This window comes from Centrocercus urophasianus, unplaced genomic scaffold, assembly GCF_019232065.1.
Source record: "Centrocercus urophasianus isolate 14NV4802_14NV808 unplaced genomic scaffold, USGS_Curo_1.0 seq_16, whole genome shotgun sequence".
Taxonomy (NCBI): Eukaryota; Metazoa; Chordata; class Aves; order Galliformes; family Phasianidae; genus Centrocercus; species Centrocercus urophasianus.
This window is the reverse complement of record NW_024884711.1, coordinates 12,385,223-12,408,754: the sequence shown is the minus strand read 5'-3', so window position 1 is coordinate 12,408,754 and position 23,532 is coordinate 12,385,223. Positions and strand designations below refer to the sequence as shown.

Here is a 23,532-nt window from a genome sequence, read left to right as displayed (position 1 = left end):
AGGTTGAAGATTCATGATCCTTGATGTCCCTTCCAACCTGGGCCATTCTGTGATTCTGTGATTCAAAGATTCCTGAATCTTGTGAATAAAATGAAAATAAACTTGATCACAATTAATGCACTGAGATTATAGAAAGCTCTAAGGCTTATACCCGTGGTGTCTCACTGCTCTTAATTCCCAGTATGCTTGCAAAACCTCAAACTTAACATGATAGAGTTAAACTTAACAAACTTAGCAAGATAAATCCTCTTAAAAACCCCCTGCTAACTGGTACAAAACTCTCACAAATCTAGTTTCCTGCACTGGTTGATTTCTATGCTAGTGTTGTACATGAAGCATATGGACAGTTTGACAGTGATGTGGGGAAAACAAACTTCAAGATACTTTCTATATTTTTGCTATCATCACTTAGTAAAGGTGAAGCAGCAATATGGGAGAGGTGTAATTTTTACATTCATACTCTTATGACTTTTAAAACTGAATCTTAAAAACAAATTCTTTGATATACTGTATTTAACATTGCAATTAAATTGCACAAACCAGTGCTTTTTCCCATGAGTATGTATTAACAATTTACTTTTTGCAGACAAGTGCACAGATATGATTAGCTTTTGCAGATTGCTCCTTATTCTGTTACTGGTAACTAATTTTTATATTATTGCAGTGTAAACAGATGCTATTTTCCACTACATATTCAGCAGTAATGAGCTAATTCAATGTGTTAAAAACAACAAAAGATCTTAAAGAATAAGCTATTTACTTCAATAGCCCAAGCTCCATTGAAATCTATGTTGAAATCAACCATGATAGGAAGTTAACAAATTACTCAAGAAGCTTTGCTGCAAAAGAATAACTTTGTTTAGTTTATTCATGCAAATACAGAACATGTTCTTTCACCCTCTCCACATGCATATTATTGATTCTAGCCTGTTGATTAGGAAGCTATTTTTTCATCTTCACTAATACAGTTCATTGCTTTTCTCATAAAGAAAGGACATTTTGGCAAATCTTTGCAGGAGCTTTACAACTGCATCAGTATTCACTTAGTATTCATTAAACACCAAGATCTACAAACTATGAACCACTGACTTTCATTGCACTTTGGACCTTGGATGGACCTTGTTGCCGAGAGAAAATTAAAAAAAAAAAAAAATCAAGCATGTTAATTCAGATTGTGTGAAGCCCTAGCTACATTTCAGTTGGCAAGTATTTTGACATTTATTTCACTTTGAACTGGTGACTGAAAGCAACTGTGATGTCCCACATGGACCATTTTATCCTAATGAAAAAAAATTTAAAGATTTTAAATCTAAGCCGTGAAAACAAAATAAAATAAAATAAAATAAAATAAGACAAAATAAAACAAAGTATAGCATCACAGAAACACATCAGTTGAACAAGCAAAAGTCATGCTTTCACCACAGAAAAACTTACATTCAACTTTGAATATGCTTCTTTATCACTTTTGCTATAGTAGCATTTGGCTAGGCAGATCTATATCACCTAAGGTGATAATCATTAAGGTTGCAAAAAACCTCTATCAACTAATCCAGCCATCAGTCCATCACCACCATGCCCATTAATCATGTCCCTCAGTGCCACATCTATACATTTCTTGAACACCTACAGGGATGGTGACTCAATCACCTCTCTGGGCAGCCATTCCAGTGCCTGAACACTCTACCAAAGAATTTCTTTTTTCCGAATATCCAACCTGAACCTCTCCTGGCATAACTTAAGGCCATTCCCTCTCATCCTACCACTAGTGACATGGGAGAAGAAGCCAACCTCGACCTTTCCTCAATGTTTTTCTTGTAGTGATGGGCCAAACTAAACACAACACTCAAGGTGCAGCCTCACTGGTGCCAAGTACAGAGGAAGATCATCTCCCTGTTCCTGCAGACTGTGTTAATTTTGACAGAAGCGAGGCTGCCACTGGCCTTCTTGGCCACCTGAGCATATTGCTGGCTTGTGTTCAGCTGGTAGTGCACTCACACCCCTAGATTCTTTTTCTCTATGCAGTTTTTCAGCTCCTCAGCCCCAAGCCTATAGCAATGCATGGGATTGTTATGATCAAAAAGCAGTACCCAGAACTTCATCTTGACTAAGCTCATAGCTGGTCTCAGCACACTGATCCAGCCTATCCAGATTACTCCGTAGATCCTTCCTACACAAAATATATAAAGTCCTTCCTATAATGTAATAAAAATATATAGAATAATTCAATTCATCTCTCAAAAAATAATAGCTATTCCAACATAAATAAACCTTAGACAAAAAAAAAAAAAACAAAACAAAAATATTACCTTGTAAGAATATGATAACCATTGCTGGTTCAAGCAGTAGATATGAAATAGAAAAGCATGTATCAAATATTGTGTTTGTAAAAACAACTATTTGCTATTGTCTACTGGATCACGACAAATATTACCAGTGGGTCACATAAGTCTGCCTGAGACAAGAGAGGAACTATTAAAATTTCAGGGCATTTTCCTGGCTCTCAGAGTTCAAGATGGCCCTGGTAGCTGGAATTGTATTGCACCTGGACCTGCACATGCTATTGTCCTCAGAATCTCATGAACAACCCACTCTCAACTCTGACTGACATGCCCTTGTGTATCGCTTACTCTGCCTGTCAAAGCAAAAAGGAGAAATGGTCACCTCTTAAAGAGATTTACTGAGTAATAAGAATTTCGAACCATACAGCACCATATAGCCATACTCACAACTTTACCCCAAAGAAGAAGTGAGATTACAATCTCAGGTACCATGAAAGGCTCTACTGATGAGGACCCTTCAAAAAGTCACACCCTCCAAACAAGATCACTAAGGTAGACAAGGCAGATGCGTGAATGATATGCACAATGTGTGACATCTGACAACTTGTAGCACTGTCACATTTACAGAGGAACAGAACATGCAGGCGAAGCTCAGGACAGCTGGCTTTAACACCAAGGGTCCTACCAAGTCCAGATAAGATTTGAGTTCAAATTCTTTCCAACACTTTCTCATTATAGAGGGTTGAAGCTTTAATCTTTAATTCAGTGCTTCTTCAATTTCACTTTACAGATGTAATTTCAGCCTCACTGTTTTTGCCCATCAGTCTCTGAAAAAAATAAACCGTACTGCATTCCAAATACAAACTAGTTATTTACTTCAAGCTCAGTTTTAAGCACCTTCAGGCTTATACACGGTAAATCAAATTGGCTTCCTCTGGCAGACAGCTGGCCAGAAGTACAAGAGGTTTCAAGCTAAACCAAAGAGTTATTTTAGTTTGAATATGGTAGCAGGATGATGAGACTTATGCTAAGAACAGATTAAATGTACAGTCGAAGTATTTATTTGGTCGAGCATGAACATGTTTTCAGTCAGCCAAATGTAAGTCTATGACTTCTGCAGGTTTGAGTATCTGGGTCCAAAGCCCCCTGATGTTTTATAGGAGAAACACTCTATCAGACAGACCACAGCATTGGCCCTGCTAGTCTTTTGATTTCACAGCTTATTACTGCAGGAGCCAGCAACAGAATTTATTGTCTATGGGAATCTTTGTTCCAGCTGTGCACAAACCTTTAATAAGATATTAAATGCTGAGATCTACAGGCTAAACTAGGCAGGAATTTGAACACCAGAGTAATGACATAGGCAGCCTCCACCTTCAAAAGAGTTAGCCATGTTTTTTTTTTTTAATGCCCTTCTGTCCTGCCCTGAAGCACTATCCAGCATGGGTACTGACATAGTCCTTTCTCCTTATCCCCATTTAAACCAATCAAAACTCTAAAAAGTGGTGGAGTCTCTTTCTTTTCATTAAACAAACAGAAATGAACAAACAAGCCCACAGAAAAGGATTCAGGGGTTCTGGTGGACAAATAAGTTTGGCATGAGTCAATCAGTACTTGCAGTGGGAAGGCCAACTGTATCCTGGGCTGCATCAAAAGAGGAGTTGCCAGCAGGGACAGGGATTTGATTGTCCCCCTGTAGGCAGATCTTGTGAGGACCCATTCAGGCCAGGGTTCCCAGCACAAGAAAGATGTGAGGCTATTGGTATGGATCTAATAGGATGATCAGAGAGCCAAAGCACCTCTACTATGTAGAAAGAAAGGAATTTTAGGAAATGACTTCAGATTTGATGTTTATGATAAAATCACCATCCTACTGATCATTTGTGGTGCTGATAAAAGAGAATTATGCTGCTCCTCATCCAGAAGGTTTCAAGGGCCATCCCATCACTCACCACCTGGAAAAGTGTTTGAAAATGCAGTGAAACACTAATGGTCTATGTCTTGTCCTACAAACAATTCATGCTTCTATAATTCATGTTTCTATTTTCTGAAATGTGATCAGCCCCTGTTAGCATCCCAACCAAGTAAAATCCTGGCTTTTTACTTATAGTCCAAATCCATCCTTTTTTTAGATTTAAGCTCTCCATTTAAAATGTATGTTTAATAATTGGTGGAACCCCTTTTAGTAGAAAAATAGGAGTTATGCCTACAAAACCAACAGATTGTTGTAGCAGTAACAACAAATGGTTTCAAGCTATGAATTAAAATTCATAATCCAATTGCTGTAAGCGTCTATATTCCTCACTATGAATCAGTTTCTTAGCACTTTGTTACCTGTTTCATGTCAGGAGCAGCAACAGTGAATTGCCGAAGTAATTTTATAACAGTATGGCAGTGAGGAGGTGAAAAAATGGAGAATAGCACATTGAGTGGAAAAGTAAATGGAAGTTTTTAGTGTTTGTGTTCTTCTTCAAGTAATATTCAAATCAGCATATTTTTCATATATGTATGTTTTCTGAGAGAGAAAATATGCAATATATGTTATTTTAAAAAATCAAAATTTAAAGCAACGACCCATTTAAACTATTCTACAAATGCTTCCTTCTTTATTACTTACCACAAATATCAGAAAAGAGCTAATTGATAGACTACAGCCATCTTTGCTTTTATGTAGTTGTAAGTAGTATGGAGAGGAAAAAGATATTAATTAAGAGTGACTTTAGAGAAGGTTTGAATCCTAAGATGCACCAACTGGAGGATGTCCAATAAAAAAATTCCTCTTCCCATTCACAAAAAAAGCTTTATGCTGGCCAGACTAACATATTTCAGGAGTCTGCCCTCAAGCCTTTCCGCTCCTCTGGACTTGGATACATTTTTCAGGACTTCGTCCATCTATTTTAATTCAGCCAATATCTTCATGATCATTGAGTTTGAGCTCCTAGATAAGCCCATTTTAATCCTACTATAGACTGTCAGATTTCTCAAGTCACTTTTTTTGTCCCTGTACATACCATCATATCTCAGATTTTAATAATAAACTATGACATTCAGTTTCATTTATTTCTATGTAGCAATCTCCTATTCTGCATCATCACACTTGCTTTTCAATACTGTTTATTTTTGTCTCTTCTCTTTCTCCCTCTCATGACTTAGAGCAATTCACCTACTACAGTAAACTATTGCATAAACTGGTAATGTTGAAAATGTACTTAGACAGTTTTTCCAGTTTTACGTCAAATGTTCTCAGATGTTGTCAAAAATAAGATGGCAAAACGTTTCTCCTTAAGAAAACTCTTAAAAATGAATTTCAGAAAGTATTTTTCCATTTATTCGTTCACTCTGCTTCTTTCCTTACCTTATATTCTTACTTCTTTTCTGATTTATTAGAAAATAAGCTCTCTACAGAAAAAAAATTGAATCCTCCACATTAGTAAAGCAGTGTATGTTGCACAGGTATTTAGCTGTATGTTCCTTGTGTAAACAAGCCATAGTATTCTCCAAGTTCTAAGTAGATTACTGATTAAAATATAACACCTCAATTTTTAAAATAATTATTGCAGAATAATTCAGGCTATTCCAATAACATAATTACCATGCTATGATTTCCAAAGTGTTTATCTGTGTATATCAATGAGCACTCAACGAGAAATACAAACAAAAATTTCGAGCCTATTTTCTCTTGGGACATGGTTTTCCTTAGTGAAGTAGTATGGATTGATGCCTATAAGTAAACATGCACCACTGCCACAGTGAATATTCATCTTAAAATAAGTTTACACATGACGGAAAAATCAGTTAATAAGAGCAAACATGCCTACTTTTCTTAATGCTAACTTTTAAAAAATATCAATTTACCCTCAATTACTTTCAGTCATTTGCTTTTGCATTAACAGAGATAATAAAGTAAGTTCAGTATTTTCTGTCATAGTTAGGCAAGATCCTTTCAGGCTGTAAGTGCTGTCAATTCAAAGTCTGTGCAGCATCTGCATAAGTTGCACAAAATTCAGCTTCCCAACACCAGAAACGATACTTTTTTTTTTTTTTTTTTAATCTCTAAACAACAAGCACATCCACACACATCAGTGAAAAATCAGTAAAATCCCTGCGTTGATTTTCTCCCATCATTTGGCTCCAAGTCATATTTCTTACCTATTTATCCTAGACAATGCTGTAACAGAAGCATGAAACGCATATCTTCCAGTCCACAGAAATTCCTCTTACTTTATAATTCTTCACATTAGTACAAAACATGCACGTTTAAAAAAAGAATCAGATCTTTTATAGAAAGATTTTGTAGCTTGGGTTGAAAGACTCTTTAATTATACAAACACAATTATCCCTGCAAGATAGAAATGAATATGTGGTGATCATTGCCACAGCTCAATTTTGTCAAAGAGGGAGTACCAGACCTTTTATTTTCTTGATGCAGTCCTCATTCCTTGTCATCTCCGCTGCTGTCACTGCATCTACTCCTTCTCCAAAATGTCTGTTCTCTCCTTACTTCTTGCCAGTTGTTTTGGCAGTAGCAACTCTTAACAGCACTAGGACAGCTAGTAAGTCCGCAAAGATTGAAGGCATTTCTCTGAATCACATGTCACTTTGGCTCACCTTGCTAGCAAGTCTGTCTCAGTAATAAAGACATGGGACTCACACTCAGAAGAATAGCCAAAATGATGCTGTGCCGTTTATAGTGTATTTCACTGAAAATTCTTGCATACTTTTGCTACATGATGTAAACTGAATTTCTTAGTGTTATGTGAAGTTTCACTCTGAAGAAATCTAAAGAAATATGAAGTAGTAATGCAATTTTAGAAAATAATAGTTCTTAGGCACTGTAATTAACTACAATAAAACACAATTAAACGCAGTACGATTTTTAATTCCACCAACGCCCAAGGTGTTAATTACATACTGTGTTTTCCAGCATCCAGATATTCTTGCTCACTTACTGCTGCTTCTAGGAATATGCTCATCTTAGAAATTGACTTTATTTTTGCTATTTATTACTAAGAAAACTCTGGTATGAGAATCATGTTAGAGAAGGAATTGACAAGTAGTGACAGGTGCCTACTGGCAGGCTATTTGACTAGAATTGCACTAATGAAGTTCCACCTAACATCTCTATTCATTAACAAAAGAAATTTCTCTGTTATGTCATTACAATAAAAAATGAAGAGCATCTTTGAAAAGGTAAACTGATGCACTCTGTTAAATAGATTAGAAAACCTTCAATATACTTGCATTAGTTACTAAACCATAAAAATAAACAAAGTGTCAATATAGAGGAGCTACTACTGTACAAGTGATTAAAGTCTGTCTATGGCAAACAAGGTATTCAGGCAGACAGAGGATAAAGAATGAACTTGTTTGAGTGATTCCAATGGCAATTAGTGTTATTATCATCAGAATACACAAAATAAAACTTCTTTGCAAATATGCCACAGGCTTGCTGTTGTTTTTTTGTTTGTTTGTTCACTGTATTTATCATAGGCCTACTAAATTGTGACATTTGGACATGCTTGCATCACTGTGTAGACTGAGGTAAGAGATAATAGTATTGAAGTGCCTGCATCTGATGAAAACACTTCCTATTGGCATAGTGCAACATAAAAAATTATATATCACTGTCCAGAAAATGGCCAATAGGAATAAGAAAATGATCTACTCCTAATTAAATCTTTTACATAAAAGTGCAATTGCTAATCAAATCTATATACTCCATACTCTTGTGCTCTATCTTTTTCATTTGCACTTTGTCCTATAGCTTCTGAAGCGGATTTATAGGCTTCTTATATACTGTTGTGATTTCTTCCGTCTTTATTTTTAGGAAAATATGCTAAAAATAAAAAGAAGTGACTGTGGTTCAAGTAAACTACATCTCATTATTCTGATAGCTATTTTTAAGTCATATTTAAGCTCTCTGCAAAATGTATTTTCTCTAGATGAACTTACACTTGTGACAACTCACATTTTTATTAAAAGGAAGCAAATACGCTTGAATGTATTAAGTGACAGAAGTGTGTTTTTTTCAGTACAATCACAATATAAACCATACTTCCTTTAAAGAAAGGAAAGATGCCTTTAATTTTTAGTAATTCCCTTGCTGTGAAGTTTGTTTAACAAACAGTGCAAATAAATTGAATTCTAAAAATAACTATAATCCTAGCTAAGTAGTATATCATAAGACAACAAAATAGCATTTTTCCAGAAATTCTGGGCTAAAGTATACTATGTTCCTCCTAGTACTGCATAACCATTTAATTTCTAATTTATATAGTAATAATTACTATAATATTTGTACAATGAATGAAAAGTTAAAATTCAAAATGTTATTTGAAACAGAAAAGCAGGGAAATATCAACAAAATTTATTATTTTTGTCAAGAAATAGTGAAATCAAAGCAAGCACTGACAATTGCAACAATATTTTAAATGCAAATTAAAATAACTCACATAAAAGGCTAGAAGGCAAGTGATTCTCCCATCGAGGGATGATTTTCACTTGTCTCTAGGTATAACATTATGTGCACTGATGGGCTGATCAACAGAACAGAACTTCTCCCCATCTGTAATCAAGAGTGATTGACGGTTGGGACAAAAAAGTTGATTATCATGACAAGTCCACTGATGCAGAGAAAATAGGCTTTGCTGGGAAAGGATGAAACCTGTTAGGAGAATACCTTCTACAATCTTTATAAAAGATAAAAAGAAACATTTATGCCCATCCAAAAACAACTACCATAAATGAATTTGGTAAATTCACTATGTATGTATATCTACGTTGTTCCACCACGACATGATCTATATAAATCCCAGAGTAAAACTTTTTATTTTTAAAATCATAATTTTAGATCAAGTCATCAGACGATTACATATAAAAAAGTAGCTGTATGCTTTACCAGTAAAGCACTTCCTCGGATTCAGTACATGTTTTAAATTCATAGTAAGGATTTTAAAGGCCATGGGGAAGTTCAGTATAAGTGCCATACTGGATTCTTTCCTGAAAAGAAGTCAGTCCCCTTTAGCCATATTAAACCTTTAAAGGCTTCATTTTCAATTGAGATAAAAAAAATGCATGAGTAGGGGCAATACACACTCAAAGGTACAGTTCAAAAGTGTACTTTTCTACTCCAATATAAAGCTTTTAAAAGCAGATATTGCGTTGTGCTTCCTCTCATTCACTGGATCAGACTCTCAGCTGTTAGCTGAGGTATGAGTAAGCACACAGAGTAGGAGTACCTCCAGAGACTGTAAACGACATGTGAAGAGTGATAAAAGAAACAAGAAGTTGAAAAAGTCAGGCCTGTACTTTCTGAAGTGGAATTTGTTCACATCAGGGGCCATTATGTTTAAAGGTAATTGTGACAAAATGAAATATTTTCGCTACAAGAGTTGGCTGCACAGATACATAAAGAAGACTGTACTGAAGCTATGCCAGGGCATGCAATTTTAATGGCAACAAAGAAAAAAAATCTCCAGAATTAGTCTATTATTTAAAAATATTTTACCACTCTTGGAAGAGTACAAAAAACAAAAGACGAGGGAAAAAAACATTTTACTGTTAAGATATGTTCAGAATTAATTAATAATTTTATAGAGTAAAAAACCAAAAAACAAACAACAACAACAACAAAAAACAAAACAACAACAACAACAACAAAAACCCTCACATTTCAGTTATCTCATTTTGGTGGAGATCATTCCACATCACAAAAAAATTGCACATTTTCTTACTATAGATTTTGACATATAACCTTGTTTGCTCCTTTCTCTCTCCTGTCCTTACCAGTGCCTAATAAAGTGAGCAGAGCAATTTCTCAAAGAATCATTGATAGGTGAATGAAAACAAAATATTTTGTCATTTTTACTGTTAAAGTTTTTCGCACCTATTATTAATAACCAAGAATCTCAGATGCTCAACTGTATAAATTCTTAGCCTGTTTAAATAAACCTGTAAGCAAGAAATTAGAACAGACCAAACAAAGCTAGGTGAAGATGGTTCAGAAGAGAGTGTACAACCTATCTTTCCTTCTTGGTAAACGACTTTCTTATAGAAAGAGGTTTCTGTAAAGAATTCCCATTACAGTTGTTTTTAAATTTAAGGTGTATTAAAGTTGACTGATTTATTTCACATTTGGACTGAGGAAGATGACATGAAAAATATTTTAAATACAATGTGTACTTAAAATGTGTTGGGCAATAAGAGATAAAGCTGAGGTTTCTCTCATTGCAGCTGAAATGGGCAGTCTTTTTTATGAGTGGAGCACATGAGAAAATTGAAAGAGACAAAGAACATTTTTGCACTTTTATACGTTTGTCTGTCTGTTCTAATTTCCTCATTTACATAATGGTATTTTTCAATTTATAGTTGAAAATATTTCGATAAGCTTCCCAATGGTGTTATGTGAAGCTCATTCACATAAAGATCCCCTCATTTTTCAGCAGGCATGAAAACTTTCTGTTGCTAGTGTAAATCAGACAATGTAGCTACAGAGCCCAATTAAAAAAAAAAATCACTAGTAGCATATGTATTATTTGCCTGCAACTCATCTTAGAATCTACATACATGATTATGACATCTAAAGCAGATTTTGGAAAATCTAGGATCAAATATATCATTTTTGCACTTCCTCCCCTCCTCCCATCTCCCCTCAATACTTGTTTTTCAGATATATTCTGATATCCTAATTTAATCATTTCTTAGGAAAGGAAAGCTTCTGACAGTAACACACATGGATGTGGTCAAACAATTTTTCTCTTAAGTTCTCTCACCTCTGCTACTCTTTGCAGTTCTAAAATCATCTAAGCCCAAGCATAAGTTAAAAGTTGGCCCCAAAGGGCAAATATTAACTTCAGTGCTAGAAGCAGAAACCTTCTAAACCAGTTTGTCAGAACACAGTCAGAGCACCGGTCATTAGTCTTTTGCAAATTATTAAGAGGACAATCAAAGAGAGCTGTTACCTATTTATTTAAGGAACATTTCTTGCAAACTCAAATAATTTCCAAGAGATGTCAAATTTTATACACAACTGATTTATTTACCAAAGCAAGTGATTGCTTTGAAAATGAAATAACCTGGAAGGATGAGCAGAGGTAAAAATAGAGATTTGACAAAGCTGAATAAAAAACAGTATAAAGTGATGGGTCTGCATCATCATTAAGTCCTAACACAGCAATAGCTTCTCATCAACTGAACGGTTTATCCTCTCCAGGATCACGTTCCTATACTGACTGATGTGCAGCTGGCATAGATATTGGACATTTCTCAATACCCTGTGCTTGTGGAGGGACATGGGAACTGTAAACATAACACTGCTTTTTTCATGAACTTAGAGATCACCACTGCTAAATCTGACTGGAGAGTGAATTTTGGAAGAAAAGCGTATCTTGTAGTATGAACATAGTGGATGCGAAGTGACTTCATCTCTTCCCATCAGCACCAATCAGCTAACATTCATAGATCAGAGCATATTTTGTAGGTTTATTTAAAAGACTGATAACTTAAAACTATTCTTTCTATCCTGAGGCAGTACTTTGGGGGCTAGATACCTGTGCGCTGGTCCATGTTCTGCAGAAACAGAGAGATTTCTTACACAGAAAAAAATTGCTTTCATTACAAAAGAGGAGACAGGTACCAGGATTAGTGGAGAATTTGTGCTGAAAGCTCTGTAGTTTGTGGAACACTGAATGAGTATTCACAGTGCATATTTGGTTTGTATGCAATGACTAACAGACAAGGAAAAATCCAAATCCTTAAGATATCAGTCAGGGGACTAAGTTCAACACCTTAAGAGGTGACATCGTCTAAGAGTAGACAGAATTTAAGAAAATATATCGTATTTTCTTTCAAACTACAAAAGAAAAAAAAATCCAAATTCTCTAGCATAGGAAAGATTAGGCTTGCACGGGTCCTGACTGCAATTCATATTTCTGCCACAGCGTTTAGAACTGTGTTCTAGGAAAGAGGAGGAGAGGGGGTAATGCATCTAAAATGTGTGATCTAGGCATATAAAACCACAATCTAATGAATATCCAACTGGACAATATAATATTAGTGATTTGGGGTTTTTTGTTGTTGCTTTTTTTTTTTTTTTTTTTTTTAAATTTGTTATGTATGTAGTGCATGAGTAAAACATTCTGTGCTGTTTCACTAGACTTTTCAAATGCCAAAAACATCTCGAATATTTTGTTAAGCAATTCTTTAGAATTTCCATAATAAATTCTGGATATCCTATTAAAATCTTAGCACTCATCACTTTCTATGATTACTTGCTACTTTTTTCCAGTGAATAGAAGAAACTAGCAACTATGGAAAAGCTCAATTCTGACTCACATTCTGAACTCAATTGAATGGCATGTGCAATTCCACCACTGAAATCAGTATTTGTTTCTCCTAACACTGGATTCTGCAGTGCAGGAAAGATACTAGAAGTATTAGCAATATTAGAAAGTGCCCTAGTTTTAGCTGAGACAGTGTAAATAACGCACCAAAGTTTGGTTGTTGCTGAGTGATGGGTGCACTCCTTGGGCTGGGTATGTTACAGCAGAAGAGCCAATGTCATTATGGCACAGCAACAGGGGGTGAAACTGGCTTGGATTGGCCAAGGGGATGTTTTATGCCACATGACATCATGCAGAAGGCTATAAAGCTGTGCGGAATTGGCTGGGGGATAGGAAGTTCTCAGTGATTAACTGTTCTGTACCCTCATAATGCAACACTGACTCAAAGGGAATTGCACATCTGTATGTGTTTGCACAAGGAGCATCTCCCTAAAGATTCAGGCTAACAGCTTCACAGAACAGGGGGGGACTGGTTTCGAACAACCAGAAGTAAAATTGTCCTGAGATAATACACAGTCCTTGGTAGCTGGCAGTACTTGATTTTGATTAAGAAAACTGTATGTTACAATTCAAGGAGATTACTTTTTTTTTTTTTTTTTAAATACCAAAGTAGTGTTATAAATCTTCATGTTAAGTTGTAATCTAAAACAAAATCTAATTCAGAATCAGAGGTACAGATAAAACCTGTAGAGAACGAGAAATGGTTAAAGCTACACACGCAGTGATCGAGGTAAATGCTACACATGGTTTTAAATACTCTTTAAGGGTATCTCTGAAAGTTGAATAATAACAGATTTCTGATTAGGAAGGGGAATTGCTAAATAATTTTAAGCAGTTAGAACCTTTGGGGTTAGCTTTGAAAGTTCCTCTGTCTTTGCCAACAGAAACTCAGACAGGTGTGTCCATTTTCTGTCACAGACAAGAAATGAAATCTCTGCTAACTCCGTCAAACCACAGAAACTGTTTTGCAGTTAGATGAGCACAAGGCCATCTAACCTCTCCCTCAGTTCTGGGATATCACTGAACATTCCCTGTCCATCCTCAGAACAGGCTGTCAAACTTGCTGAGATCCTCCACTGACAGGAAACCCACAACTATTTCTACTTCTTTCATTTCTGAATTTGACCATTTTAACTAGAATTGTTTCACTTAATATACTTATTATAATAAATAATAAAATAATTAAGAAAGCAAATTAAGCTGAATATCTTTTACTAAAACCAGGAAATGAAATTTCAGTTGGCCACAGCTCTTAGTAATACCCTTCCATATATTCCAAACCTGCTATCATTCCATGTCTTTTTGACTTTATATTCATTCAGTCCTTTCTTCTTTCCACAGCCAGGAGATATTTTTTCATTTGTCATACTTATTGATTTATATTAAATATTGCCAGTATTTGTACAAAAATTGATAGCTAATAAGTTTTTTTCATATTTACCCACCTACTGATAAATGTAAAACCTTTTTCCCAGTTAGTTCTTGATGACGTATCTCAGGTTGTGAGTCCCTTTTGCCCAATAAGCCATACATTTCTCATTTCACTACTTGTGTATTTAATTTTTTCCAATCTAAGCACAATAATTTGTACTTGCATTTACTGTATTCTTTGGAATTTTAAATTATTTTCTACAAATCAGGAAAATTTTGTACTACAATCTTGAACTTGCCATCTTTCATCAGGTACCAGTCACATTACATTTTGATGTCATTCACAATCCCAGTATGTGTACTCTCTATTCTTTCAGACATACAGATATTGAAAATGTGGACTAGCAGCAAGTATGGAGCAGACTCCTGCAGATCCTGACTTGTACAGTTCTTTTGTTTTGACAGGAAGCAATCAACAACTACTCTCAGAACAATTTTTCAATCTGTTGTACAACTAGCTTTTAACAATTTTACTTGGACCATATTTCCTTACTTACCTTATGGTTCTCTGTGACAATCTTATATCAACACTTATTAAAGCCAAAATATATCACACCTACTTATTCCCCATTATCAATTCGATCAATTACCCTGTCAAAGGAGATAATTATATTGGTTGATTATATTGGTCAGGGACATCATGTTGGCTGTTTCTTATCACCTTATTGTACTCTAGGTGCTCACAAATTGGTACTTTGCTCTAGATACTTAGCATAACCTAAACAGGATAGAGTCCTCAGTTTCTGCTTTTTTCCCCATGATAGTCAGAACTGTCATAAAATGCTATGGAGCTATATTGCATCCTTATCTTCCACAATATTCAGTTTTTTACTGAAGCAGCACATTATACCTTCATACAGCAGAACTGCACATTGAGTTGGAGATTACCTTTACTTTAAAGAGGTGTAGGAAAACAAGGTTTAAAAGAAAACAACAAACAGTGATTCCAGGATGAGCATCCTGATCGACTTTCAGGAGAATATTACTTCAGCTTCTATTTAACACAAATAATTATTTCTGGCAAACATCTGGAAATACTTTTATAGATTATCATAATGGAATTCGAGACCTGTAAATACATCAAAATGCTGCCCAGCCTTCCTCTAAAAACAGGCTGAATTATCACTCAGGTATCTACTTTGTGCAAAAAAGTAAGAGAGACTCTCTTTGCAAGATTCAACCTGATTAGTAGGTACTGACATTCCCTACATTAAAAAATGGTGAAAATTTAGTAAGCCTTCCCCCCCGCCCCCCTCCCGCCAAATCCTAGTAGTGATTAGTGAGTTTGTGTTTACTGAGTTCTTGCATTAGCAGAGTATTTACTCCAACATCTACCTGCAGGGAAACCTCTTGAATTGTCCTACTCAAGTTAGCTGGCATTTGTTTTCAGGATGCTTATAGCAGATATTTTATATTTATTCAAAAGCATGTATTTAACAGTCCTTCTCAACAAGGCAAAATAGCAATGAACAGATAGAAAAATCTAACAGGCAACACACTTCCTGCTAAGAACATACTTAAATGGTTTTCCCTTTACTGGATGTATAATATAAAGGTAAAAGCAGTACACAGATCTCCCTCAATGAAAAATAAATAAAAAATAATTAAAGAGTCGCTGCTTGAAACAGATTCCACTGAATCTACAACTGCTATGCCAGTGTTATGTTATTTTTTTTCTTCTCAGCACAGAGAAGCTTTGGTTATTTGCTCATTCCTCCCTTTCCTCATATGAGAAGATTTATTTGAAAAGAAATACCGAACACCAGCTGTCATGAAGATTTACAGATAACGCCTCTAGAAAGAAACTAAATGATTTTAGACTACTGTAGTGCCTTTTTCATTTTTCTCTGAAATGTAATTTTGATTCTGTGTAACCAGGAAAAAAGCTCTTTTGTACTGAAAGAAATCTGTATCAAAGGGGAGAAAATTCAGTATTCTCTACCAAAATGAAAAATTTCACAGACCAGTTTTATTGTAAACATTTCCATAATACTGTTGTGACGTAGGTAAATAGAATTTCTATTCATTATTCTCTGATAAATTCTATCAACAGCACCTAAAAATATAGAGATGCATCTGTAGAACAGCCACAAGCCCTTAGGTTTCCAAACAGGAAAGCTATTCATTTTTCTTAGTGTTTTAAATAATGTTCAGTGAAGTATGATTACAATGAAAGGTGCAGACATTCAGTAAATTAAAAGTTTTTCACAATACTAAGAAAAAATCTACAATGTGTGACTGCCATTCATATAATTTAACAACCAAAAATTGATAGCTAATAACTTTTTTTCCAGGGCAATCTTTTCTTCAAGTCTTCATGCTGAATCTGCACATTTTTTTTCTACAAAAAAAAACCAAACCTGTTGGTCATGCAGAGTTACTACCTCAAGCAACTGAGGTACTTAGCTCTGCCTATTCCACTCACATTGCAGAAAAAAAACCTATTCTAAACCTGCAGTAACACTGACTATATATTATTTCTTGAAAAGTCTCAGCAGAGCACTTTGTGAATGTCAGTAGTAATAACTGTACACACTGGAATGAGAAGAGAGAACCATAAAGAAATCTGCAAATCTCTTCTGGGTGTTTAAGAGGGACAGATATCTTCCCACGTTAATCACTAGGCAATATTTAGAATTCTAGCCTCTCTATCCAACAGAAACACTGAGGATGCTTCAAAAATTTAGTTAGAACAAACTTCCTCTGAACAGCTCTGGCAAAGCAGAGTTCAAACCTCTTGGATTGACTGTGTGAAAAGACAACTAAATATCTGCTTCACAGCTATTTTTCCAGGATTTTTTTTTTTTACTGCAAATAGTCTAAATGAAGAAATTTCTCCTGAAACTGTGTTTTGTTGTAGCTGTTGTTTTCTAGATATTGTAGAGATCCCTGAAAATGGCCACTGCCTCTCTCCCCTCTCTACTTTGGAATCCTTTTTAAGAGAAGAACAGCATGAGGGCATACCAGTCCTCTGAGTCAGAAGTGTCAGTGTTCACTGACATTGTGTTTCCTTCTGCGTAGAAAATTGCTTATTTCATCTTCTTCTGGAAAATGCCTACATCCTGTTGGCTGGAAAATGTTTTACTCCATGTACTAGTCTAACTTGTGTATCCGCTAGTGACTAAGTCAGCTTAACGACATGTCCAACCTCACTTTTGCCTGTATCTTTTTCAAACTAAGAAATGGTATTCCTTCTATGAAAGAAGATTTTGGTATCACTGAGGTGTTTGATGACTTTTGAGGATATATGCAATGTATGATTCAGCCTGACATGCTCTTTCCAAAGATGAAGCTGAAAACCATGAGCAATAAGTTAGGCTACTCAGTCTGCTACTCAGTAGCAGTCACCTACTCCCAGTCAGTGGGATCTGCTGTGGTCCAGAAATCTCCAATATCCCTTAAAATTGCTGTTTCTGAGAGACCTATTGTGAATGGCTCAGTACTTGCAGTCATAATTCTAGCATTTGTCTTCTAAATGGAAGAGTGCAATCTGACTCTCCTATTTTTGTCTGAGAATTGCAACAGCTACAGATACTCTATTATTGTTTGCAATCCCTGTTTGAGACTATTGTCAAATTTGTAAGAGAAAGGTGACCATTCAGTCCGTGAACTAAAATATCTGAAGTCTTGAATGAAGGTTAAATATGTAATTCCCACTGGTCTGAAAGTCATGACTGAGATCTTGTTAAAATTCTTTCTAAGTATTAAAAGCTGAGGGGAATGAAGAGAACTGCATTACTTTTGGGTAGTCAATCTGTTACAGAATGCTTCAAGGCTCAACTTAAAATTTTGACAAGTTTGTGGCTTTGATAAATAATTGATAAACTAAAAATGATTAACATCTATTATTATTGTTATTGCTATTAAGATCATACTGTCAAGACAGGAATACTAAAACACAATTCTGGCTGGAAAGGTCTTTGTAAGCATAGCAAACAGAAGGTAAAATCACAGGGATGCACATCTGAATAACTTCTAATATTCTGAGGAAGAAAAGGCAACTACATCCGGGCTGGTAAAAGAATTAGCACCCAGCAAATATTTCAGAGTTATTAGCAGTAATGGATCAATCAGTTTTCCTATTTTCAGCCCAAGCAGCAAAACTGAAATTGATGAGCTCGCAGAGATATACCCGCAGGGAAAATCTGGCCTGGTGTATAAATACTGTCAAATAATTGTGTTTATTTGAAGCATCCTACAGTCTTTTCATCTGGTGAACCACAAACTGAAATCATCACATTTCATTTATGTTCAATTTATGCAAATTATGACACATCCAAGAAGATAAGTACATATTTATAATCTGATACAAAATGAATGACTTACATCAGAATTAAATCTCAGCTGGCAAATGTTGCATGATATGATTTGCTTTCTTCGATGAGGAAGAGGGACCCCAAATGTATGATTTATTACAGCTTTCTGAATTGGGTCCATCTGTAAAGAAAGAATACAAGGAAATATAAAAGCTTTTGCTGTTTCATCATGTTTTACATTAACTATATTTGAAAAACAGACATCATGTCATTCCAAATCATCTTCCATACTAAAGAAAATTATTTTTTAATAATATTTATTTTAAGTGCAGTTTTATGAAAAGGTAATGCAGAGAGGAACAAAGAAAAATGGAGTTAGATTATATTATAATGCATATCCTTAGTTCTGTTCTACATGCACCAGCCTCCCTTTGCTGACAAAATCTGAGTTGAAGACATAAAAAAAACTAATTTATCAACAGTATAACATATTTTTAAGCCATAGAAATGTTATCTAAATAAAATAAAAATATTCCATATAAAATTACTAAGAAAATGATCAATGGAACTATGAAGGAATAGTAGGTAGAAATAATTCCCAAATAACTCAGTATTATGAAAAAAATACACACCAGGAACCAATAAATGATCCATTTCAATAAAGGAAATTCTATAAAGCCAATGAAAAATTCAAATTCTCCAAAGACATTTTCACAGCATTTTGGATCAAACTACATCTTCCAAATAAGCCCTGCTTTGAGGATGCAATTTGACTTTGATGAAAGGCATTATTCTGAAAAAGACCTCCATGAGAAAGCTGACCTGGCAGTATATGCGAGTCAGGGTTCTGCTAAAAAAAAAAAAAAAAGGACAATTTTGGAATTTTGGCAGATCTTCACTAAATCTACTCAGAAAATTTTACTTTGATGAATGAGATCAGTTTCCCTAGATTTATTGGCCAAAATAATTTGTCTTTTTTTTCACAAGCCTTGCAGAACTATTTTTAAAATCTAATAAGAGCTTTACAGCAATTTGGTAAAGCCACTATTTTTTATCTTTGAATTTTTTTTTTTTTTTTTTTTTTTAATGAAGCAAATACAACTAACCAATTGTCTGGCAGTATCAGACAGCTTAATTTGCATGTGCCTTCAGAACAAAACACCTTTTCTATATCCATGTTCCCATTATTCACTTTTTTGAGTCAGTTAGCAAAGGGTTATTCAATAAAGAATCACAGCTTTCTCTCGGAGTAATCAATGATTCATGGAAGCTGTAATGGTAGACAGTCATGGCCTTTATTGCAGTGAATCCAAAACAGCTCACTAGAGAAGCAGTGTGTCATCTGACAGCTGTTCAGAGTCAGATATGAAGTAGGTCATGGGCTTAAACTAATTACTGTTGAAAAGAAATTCAGATCAAATAAAAAAATCAATTTAAACTGCAGAGTTTTATAGGAATAAAAATAATAGTAATAAAAATAAGTATGCCTCAGTGATACAACCAAAAACCAAAACAATGACTAAAATCAGAGAATACTGAGTTCTAGAACACTGACGTGCGGCTTAAGATAATGTGAAGACTTTCTGCTGAGAGCAGACCATGTGCTTAGAGCACTCATTTTACTTAGTAACCCAATCTTTAAAAAGCCTATGGTTCAAAAAACACTATTGCAGGAGCCCAAAAGACAAAAGTAAATAGACAGAAACAGCTTTTCTTTTTTTTCAACTGTTCCGTTATTTAAGAGGTGACTTCTTATACCAGTAGTATTATTACCTTCACCTTGGCATTTTCAACACTAAAACATAACCTGGTCTCAATCAACAGTATTTTATAGCTACCAGAATTTCAAGAAAGTAAGCTTACATTTTTAAGAAATTTTTGCATTGTGTCTTTATAGGTATAAAACATAGAAGGAAACCTCAAGCTAAGATACTTGATGAAATCAATATATGGCAGCAGCAGCACATTGCACATTCTTTGATCCAGTGTATCTGCTTACTTTCACCTTCTTAACTGCTGTTCCACAATACTATTAGTTCAGCCTTAGGCTGACATGTTAAACTCTGACACATTATCTCACAAATGCTAAAAGACAGTTTATAAACATCTGACCTCTAATATCATAATTCCTCCTGAGCACTCTAGAAGATCTCAGTTCAGTTACACTGAGGCCTAGATAACTTTAAACATTAACTTCTTAAATCAACTGGATCACCTTGTCCAGGATGATATATAATTAGGTTCTGATTACGAGGAAGATGTAGCACCTACCTTATGTTGTTGTAACACAATTCTATCCTTTATCATCAAGTAATTTTCTAAAGTGGCACCTGTCTGTCATTTCAAATACCTCATGTGTTGACAGGTAGCAATGTAACCTTATGGATTTTTTTTTTTTTTTTTTAACTTATGTTTCTGCGGTATAAAATGAAGGTTTTGAACAAAATAGGTCCAATTTTTTTCTTGACCCAGCATGTTTGACCCAGTTTTAATCACTCATCTTTCTTCAACTAAATTCCTTAGAGGTAATCCTTTCCTGCTATTCTTTTTCCATTGATGCATCGGTCTTTTGGTTCTATATGATAGAAAAGCAAAATATTCACCACATATTTTAAAGAATTATCTACTACTTAATGGAGGATGACTTATGTCAAGATGCCAACAACAACAACCTACAGAAATGCCACACTGTCATTTAAAATTAGTCAACAAAACTGTATTTAAACATAGGTAGAATAAATATTACCATAGCTAATAAGTTGCAACAAATAAATCTACAGTTGGATGTAACTATGTTCACAGAAAGAATTCTGGGTTCAAATGAAATTGAATTTCTTGTGGAATTAATGCTCAGAGGTTGAGAACAAGACAGATAACTTTTCAGAATTGGGGGGAAAAAAAGTGAATATGTAGGGTAGTTTTTTGTGTATTTATTTTGATCTTAAGAAAAAACGTGGAATTTCTTTCTTAATGCTCCACACATTTTCTCTAGTTTATCTACTGATACAGAAATCCATCTGCACGTTTTCATTTCTCTTTCTAAAGATGCAGACCTCTAGATATACAGCTACATGGCCTTATTGTGAACTGGGTGATTTGTGTTTGCAGCTCTATAAGAAGAAGTGTTCTGGACAGCCTCCAAGATGATTAAGAAAAGCTACTTCAAAAAAAGAAAAAAAAAAAACACAAAAACCTTCTCTGCCAATTGCCCTTTGATACTGCAGAGCAGAACTAACTTTCAAACAGAACAGACTCTAATAAAAGCTGGGGGAGAATACTGGAGTGCTATTTGACATTGTTATTTCTTTCCTGGAGAGCTCATTTGGGAAATACTACCAATCCATAAATTTCAAATAAACATCCAAAAGCACCAGATAAGCTTTCAGAAGTTTTATGCAAGAAATTTGAGAAAAGTAAAAGGTGCATTATGATAAGCACTAAGATCTCAAAGACTCTGGAAGACAGAGAGGAGCCCTGCTGACGGTCAGAGGAATAAAAAGAAATAGCTGATTGTGAGGAAAATAGAGAGCAAGGATTTCATGGATGCATAAAGAGGGAAATAATATAATGTAACTGAGATAATCAGCATGTGTAGAGATGCTTAGGAGAATCCACACAATGCCTTACTAAGTAAAATAGAACACAATTCTTACATGTAGTATATCATTTACTTTTCACTACATCATCTTCTGAAATTAACCCATTCTTAGGACTACATGATTGTTGCATTTTTTAGTGGCAAACTCTTCAAATGCAAAACTGCCTCCTGCCTTATAATTTTGATATATTAGTAACTGCTTTTTTGTGTTTGTACTAAAGTTACAGACATGGCTTAGTAGTTGACTAGCTATAGTATCTTCCCTCAGCCATGTAATGCCACTGTCATTTATAGCTGGAGGATATTTTTGTATGGAAGTGGTCTGGGCAGAATTTGACTACTTCCCAGTAACAACTGAGCACTTCTTTCTTCCCTCTGATCCCAGTAGCATTAAGTATAGAGATAATTTCCTTTACAGTTGTGCTGATCAATTATACAAATGTCACGCTGTTATATGACATCACTTTATATTATACTATTATATAATTTTTTAATGGAGAAATTGATCGTTTGGAGATCTGCTTCAAATTCAGCCTTACACCACCCATATATAGTGCCTATATTATGCATACTGTTCAACTAAGTAGTGCCACCACGTTCTCCAGGACATGTTCAAGATTTACCACAGCCACACATATAGGGTGGACAAAGAATGTGCCATAGATCTTCTTGTAGAATCAAACTTCCAGGAAGCATTTGACTCAGTGTCACACAGTACAGATGATTTTTCCATGTGCATCCATCTCAGATCTCCTGACAGTATTTCTTTATTGTACATATTAAAAAACAAACAAACAAACAAAAAACAACAATGTAGCACACATTAAGTATATCTGATTCTTTCCATTTTAACTTACAATCTATACGATGCATTTTTAATACACTGGTATCCAAATCAGAAAGAGAACAGCTCAATTATTTGATCATATGTATATTTGACATTCTGTATTTTCATAAGAATTGCAGCCTATCTTATTCTGACCATCACTTTACTCTGTGAATAATAATTTTATAAACGAACCAAAGATCACAACACAAAAAGAAGGATGGGAGAGGCTTAATGAAAATAATTAAGTACAAAAATGGATGTTCAACAATATTTTGGTATCATGAGAAAGTACAATAATATGACATCAAATGATTAAAATACTTGTTCTGGATGTTCTACCATGGATGGTTTATCCATTTGTAACTAATTTATTCAGTACTGTCTTACATGAATAATTATGTACTGAATTGGAATCAGCACTGCACATCTTACTGTCTACTATTTCCCCTCTTATCAGTGTTAGAAGCAACCCGATGTTTTTGATGGATATAAAACAGAAATATTACTCAACCCAGTTAAATGTAAAATAATTCATGGAAATTACCTGCAACAATTGTAATGATGTACAATATTTAAGAAAAGATATTTTCAAAAACAAACAAAAAAATCCCTGTAAATGTTTCCCATTGTAACATGCCTATGTATTTGAATAGTACTTCAGAACGAATTCCCAAAGACCACTTTTTTAATTCTCTTGTTGAAAGCTTTTAAGTATCTAACTATTTTATTCTTTCTTATATGAAGCTATTTAATTGTAGCAGTTGTGTAGTCATCCTTCTGATGCAAGTATAGCACTTTT

At 34.7% G+C, this 23,532-nt stretch overlaps 1 protein-coding gene across 7 annotated transcripts in view; it reads right to left on the bottom strand.

Annotated features, from left to right (window-relative positions):
* Positions 1 to 23,532, bottom strand: part of ZNF385D (zinc finger protein 385D) — a 394,027-nt gene that overhangs the window by 69,246 nt on the left and 301,249 nt on the right. For all 7 annotated transcript variants that reach the window (XM_042816871.1, XM_042816868.1, XM_042816869.1 and 4 more), the window contains one exon: positions 18,377 to 18,487. In XM_042816871.1, coding sequence (XP_042672805.1) covers positions 18,377 to 18,487 — 111 coding nt within the window. The remainder of the gene's footprint in view (positions 1 to 18,376; positions 18,488 to 23,532) is intronic.